The following is a 6,698-nucleotide window of genomic DNA, read 5'->3' as shown; positions in this document are numbered from 1 at the left end:
CTGCTGACACGAGCTGCCTGCGGGAGGCTTCCTCTCTGTGGTATTTACCATGATTTTACTGTCAGACCTGTCTTAAGGGAGAACAGTCCCTCAGGCTAGTCTTTAAAAAGCACAAACACAGTGTGAGCAGAAACAAACTCTTTACCCAGACACCAACAAGATTTTACCATTTATGATCACTCACTGTCCACATGAGGGTGATCCCACTTCAGTCTGGTTTAATTCAAACGGAAAGTGAATGTGCGTATATCGTCCCCTTGGAATTATAAGCTTCTATCTGCATTCCGAGTAGTTTTGAGATATTGAGCTTCAAAGTTTTTGCATTCCATTCGACTGTGTAGATAGAACCTTTTTGTTTTTTAAAAATGTACACACCATTAAAAAATCTATCACATAATGTAAATAAGTTGTCACAGAATAAGAATATGTGAATAACTCAATTTTGACAAAACATGTCAGATAGAACCTTATAATTCCAAGGGGACGAATGTCATTAAAATAATGTCAACAGTGCAAACAAAGTCCTTAAAAGGTCCTATAATGTTTTCTTCATGCAAAATAAAATTTCTTTCTTTCTTTCTTTCTTTCTTTCTTTTGTTTCTCTTGATGTTACTCTAAAAATATGACCTTGACAGATTTTATGAGGTGTAATTTTAGTAATGCATAACATATATGTGACCCTGCAGCACAAAAGCAGTCTTAAGTCGCTGGGGTATATTTGTAGCAATAGCCAACAATACATTGTATGGGTCAAAATTATTGATTTTTCTTTTATGCCAAAAATCATTAGGATATTAAGTAAAGATCATGTTCCATGAAGATATTTTGTACATTTCCTACCGTAAATATATTAAAACTTAATGTTTGATTAGTAATATGCATTGCTAAGAACTTCATTTGGACAACTTTAAAGATGATTTTCTCAATATTTAGATTTTTTTGCACCCTCAGATTCCAGATTTTCAAATAGTTGTATCTCAGCCAAATATTGTCCTATCCTAACAAACCATACATCAATGGAAAGCGCATTTATTCAGCTTTCAGATGATTTATAAATCTCAATTTCGAAAAATTGACCCTTATGACTGGTTTTGTGGTCCAGGGTCACATATGGTTCTGTCTATGCCGATCACTGTGATTTTAATGAATGAATAAATGATTTTGATTTTAAGGACGTTTTTGGCACTTGATGCAATTTGAAGCAAAGGATTGATGTGAAGTGTCTTAACAGGGAATCGCAGGGACAGATGTGGCCAAAGAGGCGTCTGACATCATCCTGACGGATGATAACTTCTCCAGCATCGTGAAGGCCGTGATGTGGGGACGCAATGTCTACGACAGCATCTCGAAGTTCCTCCAGTTCCAGCTGACCGTTAACGTGGTGGCTGTGATTGTTGCCTTTACCGGAGCCTGTATAACCCAGGTTTGTGCCTCTGTGCTCACAGTGAGCCTCTAAATGAGCTTTCACTGTATTGCTGAGTGTGTAGTGCTGTTTGCTAAAGCAAGCGTCAGTATTATCATTGCTCAAACCTGGCACGAGTGATTTGAGCAAGCCTCTAAACTTGAGTAATAAACTTCAGCATGTGTTAACGTTCAAACATTTGGAGTTGGTAGGTAAAATGTGCACCTATCTATCTAATCTATCAAAGCATCTCACTTTTTTATCTGACAGTTGATAAAACAGGTGAAAAATTCCATAGATTTACATTAAAAGGAGGGACCTGAGCCATGTCTAGAGACCAGAGGATCATAGAGACTTGAGGGTGGGATCAGAGCACCTTAGCAACCTCAAACTAACTCCCTGGCAACCATCCAACACACTAGCGTTGTAGCAGAGAGTTTTGTACAGGCTACTCACATTGTGTTTATGAAATACACAAAACCACTTACTTTAATTTAAAACCACTGCTACCATAAACGAGATGTTTCGTGTATATATGTGTGTGTGTGTTTGTGTGTGTACAGTATTTATATAAACACGATCCTCTAACACTTGCACTCTCTATTCAATTTCTATTCTACTTTTTTTTTTTATTATAAAAAATGACCATCTAACACTACCATTTCCTATTATTTTTCTATTCTAACTACTTGTTTTCTTTTTATTTATATATATACCCTTGCATATCGTGTTAGGCTAACCTAGACTTGTCACAGCACATATTATTGTTCTTTTGTTGGATTTGATTGCTTCCGTTGTCCTCATTGTAAGTCGCTTTGGATAAAATCATCTGCTTAATGACTAAATGTAAGTGTAGATGTCTTTTATGACATGATAGATCCGACCTACTATGAAATCTCAAATTAGACTACGCAGAGACATGTGGCAATGGCAAAGAATCTATATTAGATTACTAGGCCAAGGCCAAAGACTTCATCCCTGTGATCTAAAATAGCATTGTTTAATTTCCTAGAGGATCTCTGACCTAATAAATGATGCAGCACTTCTGAGAGAAAGAGGCTAGACTGGGTGAAGTTATGAACATCCAGAGAGCTTTAGATGAACGAGGGCACTCAATCGTACACTGGGTTAACGACTTTCAGGGTCTTCTTACTAATATTTTGATACACGAGGACGATGCTAGCAGTGTTGGGGGTAACACACTACAAGTAACGCAAGTTACGTAATCAGATTACTTTTTTCAAGTAACTAGTAAAGTAAAACATTACTTTTCAAAATTTAGAAGGAAATATCTGAGTTACTTTTTCAAAGTTACTTTTTTTTTCCAATTTATTGATTGACAGCTCTCCTGTCCCCATGTTGAGAGAAATCAGAAGATGTTACTCTAGTTCTAAAATAAATATGAATATGCATTATTTCATCTCACTCACAAAAAAAACAAAACAGATTCAGTATTCCTCAAAATGAATAAAAATAATGCAACTCAGAATATGACGCAAACCTGCAATAATTAAATGTTAAAAGAACACAAATATCCTTTATGTATTTAATCCCATTCTATTTGTTACGGAGGGAACACAGGAAGCGTGCGGATCCATCTGCAAGGCTTTATTAACAGATGTGGTCAAAACAGGCATAGGTCAGAAAATGGCAAACAGGTATATTGATGGCAAGGCAAGAGGGATAATCCAGGTAACAAGGCAAAGGTCCAGGCAGGGGCGAACAGTATCCAATTGGGCGAGACTCGAGGGATAATCCAGGTACACAAGCAGTGATCAGAACACGAAGAAAACAAGGAAAACAAGACACTAGGCTCGGTAATGCCGCTATCGCTAGATGAGTGATAAACGCAGAACAATACACGGCGATCTGAACAGGAACTGAGAGAGTGTTAAATAGAGTGTGTAATGGCTCTCAGGTGAGCGTGTGATTAGTGACGGCTGTGTGATCAGTGAATTCAGCTGTGTAAGTGCAATGGATGATGGGAACTGTAGTCCGGAGTGACATGTAACAGTCTGTGTAGTGTGAGAGTCAATGTAATGGTAGAGTGACCTCTAGTGACAATCGGCCGGAAGGCCACGGACTGGATTCGTGACACTATTAACCGATGTCTTTGCTTCTGACCTTCGATGATCCAGTTCAACCGTACTAATAAGCCAAAATTACTCTAGACAAACATTTGTGTGTCTTTTTCTATTGCTGAAGTGTGTTGACATTTTTTCTTCTGCATTCTACTGTACGGACGTAAATTTACTTTCCCTTCAGCCTGAGGCTTATTCATTTCACTTTTGGTGTGAAAAGGCTTTTATATTTGCCAAAAATATCACTTTTTTATTTTAAAAACAAACAAGCAAGCCCTGTCCAGATTTAAAAAGTATCGCAAAAGTAACGTAACACATTACTTTCCATAAAAAGTAACTAAGTAATGTAATTAGTTACTTTTTTATGGAGAAATGCAATATTGTAATGCATTACTTTTAAAAGTAACTTTCCCCAACACTGAATGCTTGTATAACTTCTAGCTCAGTTCATTATGTTTTGTTGGTCTCACGAGTTGTGATGAGGAAGTCCAGTTTAACCAGACTGTATGTTCTTCCAGGATTCTCCTCTGAAAGCAGTGCAGATGTTGTGGGTGAACCTGATCATGGACACGTTTGCATCTCTGGCTCTGGCCACTGAACCGCCCAACGAGGCTCTGTTGATGAGGAAACCCTACGGCCGAAACAAACCCCTGATCTCCAGCACCATGACCAAGAACATCCTGGGCCATGGCGTGTACCAGCTCATCATCATCTTCACACTGCTGTTTGTGGGTGCGTTACCTTAAACTGTAGATCTGCGATGCATGCGAAGCAAATATGCTTATGCTTTTATGCCTTGAAAATGCCTATTAAATCGATTTTTTCAAATGGTTTTACACAAATAGTTGAAGAAACATCGGTAACACTTTACTTACTTAAAAACTACTTTAAGTCTTAAAGCCTTTATGTGTAATGCATTATAAAAGTAGTTTTTATGCATTAATTATGGCTTGTAATGCACCTTGTAATGCATTGTACAATCTTATGAATAACTGTAACCACAGTTAATACATTATAACACTTATCAATTCATTGTTACACTATGCATTTTAAATTCGGTTATAATTATTTCCGAAAAGATGCAATGTATTACAACGCACATTATAATGCATTATACCATTTAATAACCCTTTTATAATGCATTATACTGTAAAGGCTTTCAGTAAAGTGTTACCGAAACATCTAGTCCATGTGGGATCTTCAGTCCTGTCTTACGCTGTGTTTGTGATCCAGGCGAGCAGATCTTTGACATTGACAGTGGCAGGAACGCGCCGCTGCATTCTCCTCCATCTGAGCACTACACCATCATCTTCAACACCTTCGTCATGATGCAGCTCTTCAACGAGATCAACGCACGCAAGATCCATGGAGAGAGGAACGTGTTTGACGGCATTTTCAGAAACCCCATCTTCTGCTCCATTGTTCTGGGCACTTTCGCCATTCAGGTAGCAAAAAATCAAATGTTGAACAGGGGTATGTTTCCTAGCAGTGTGTTTTGGAGTTACAGCTCAGGACCTGTGCTCAGAAGCACAGTTTCTAGTTAGTATGACATGTGGACTTGAGTAGACCATGCTCTTGGGGAAAATAACAAGCCAGCATGTAGAACGATCTGTTTTGGTCATTCCATATATAATTATACAAATGCAACTCTCTGATTTAATTTGCTGCTGATCCACTACAGTAGAGTAATATTACATCACATCACATTACATTACATCATTGAATATATATATATATATATATATATATATATCTTCTGATCCACTACAGGAGAGTAATATTACATCACATCACATTACATTACATCATTGAATATATATATATATATATATATATATATATATATATGTATATATGTATTGTGTCATGGTGTGAGCATAGCTGGTTTATAAGATGTAAATGTTGCACAACTAACAGGAGACAAAATGTCAATCAGTGGTATATACCTCTCACTAAGTTTAGTTTCAAGTTTGTTCACGCCTGTATTTATTCATTTATTTTTGGTTCTTTGACCCAGTAATAATTCAGTCTTTATTAAAAGGTTTTAAATAAGTGTATCTATAGCTCAGCACTCCTTATGTTTCCATTTTGACTTTTGATTTCAGATCGTGATTGTTCAGTTTGGAGGGAAACGCTTCCGTGTACAACAGTGAGCGCAAGCTAGAGTCAAGTGATTATTACGTTTTGAATATGGATATTTTTCTTACAAAAACTCATCGATTCTCCGATTCATCGAGAGGCCTTTGAGCCGTGTGAGACACTTTTTTTATGGATGGGCGATTTTTATTTAAGTTCTTTTGGACCGAAGCACTGCAACACCCGCTGAGTGGCATTAAACAGCTTGAAAGATCAAAGACAATTTTTTATATAACTCCGACTGGATTCGTCTGAAAGAAGAAAGTCATATACACCTAGGATGCCTCGGGGGTGAGTAAAACACAGCCTAATTTTCATTTTTGGGTGAACTAACCATTTAAGAACAGAAAGTTGATTTTAGTATCACTTAATTGGGAATATTTTCAGGGTCACAGCCAAAATATCGCCTTCAAAGATTTTCAGATTTTCCATGGATGAAAAATAGTGACACGGAAAACTCACTGTTTGGTCAGTTTCTATATGAAGGAATTGTGAGCAATATAGCCTACTGTATGTATCGCATTGGTAGTTGCTTGTAAGTGTTCTTTTTGCCATCCGAATTGTCAACAGTATCTGCCAGCATAACTATACAGCTGTCCTGATGTTCTACAAGCAGTACACATGGCTTGTTCCTCACCTGGATCTGTGAGGATGGAGCTCTGTTTTGTGTGCTATAGTGTCCCAGATAGCAAAATGACTCCGGAGCGGATCCGCCCCAGAGTCACCACAAGCTCCAGAACGGATCCACAAAACGGGTCCGTATCGGAGTCCACTTGCACAGCGCAATGGATCCGGAACAGATAAGGATTACGGATCCGGACCGGATCCGGTCCAGACCCTACCCGTATCCGCTAATAAAGTGGTTCATCCGGCCCGGATCCGATCCGGACCCGTTGATAAAGAAACGGATCCGAACCGGATCCGATAAGGACCCGCTGATTAAGTAACTCATCCGGACCGGATCCGATCTGGACCCGTTCATTTAGTGGGTCTATACCTTATTTAAAATGGGTAATCTGGCCAAAACTAGAAATGGAAATACCTAAAATAGAGCCAACAAACATTATATAGACTAGACT

General features: G+C 38.1%; 1 protein-coding gene across 1 annotated transcript in view; it reads left to right on the top strand.

Moving 5' to 3' along the window:
* The window catches only part of atp2b2 (ATPase plasma membrane Ca2+ transporting 2), a 97,118-nt gene that overhangs the window by 75,397 nt on the left and 15,023 nt on the right, over positions 1-6,698 (top strand). The window contains exons 18-21 of the mRNA XM_016498364.1: positions 1,232-1,423; positions 4,002-4,215; positions 4,717-4,928; positions 5,589-5,632. Of these exons, the coding sequence (XP_016353850.1) occupies positions 1,232-1,423; positions 4,002-4,215; positions 4,717-4,928; positions 5,589-5,632 (662 nt within the window). The remainder of the gene's footprint in view (positions 1-1,231; positions 1,424-4,001; positions 4,216-4,716; positions 4,929-5,588; positions 5,633-6,698) is intronic.

This window comes from Sinocyclocheilus anshuiensis, unplaced genomic scaffold (assembly GCF_001515605.1).
Source record: "Sinocyclocheilus anshuiensis isolate Anshui unplaced genomic scaffold, SAMN03320099.WGS_v1.1 scaffold1320, whole genome shotgun sequence".
NCBI classification, from domain to species: Eukaryota; Metazoa; Chordata; class Actinopteri; order Cypriniformes; family Cyprinidae; genus Sinocyclocheilus; species Sinocyclocheilus anshuiensis.
The sequence above is the reverse complement of the archived record's forward strand: the minus strand, read 5'-3'. Positions and strand labels throughout refer to the sequence as shown.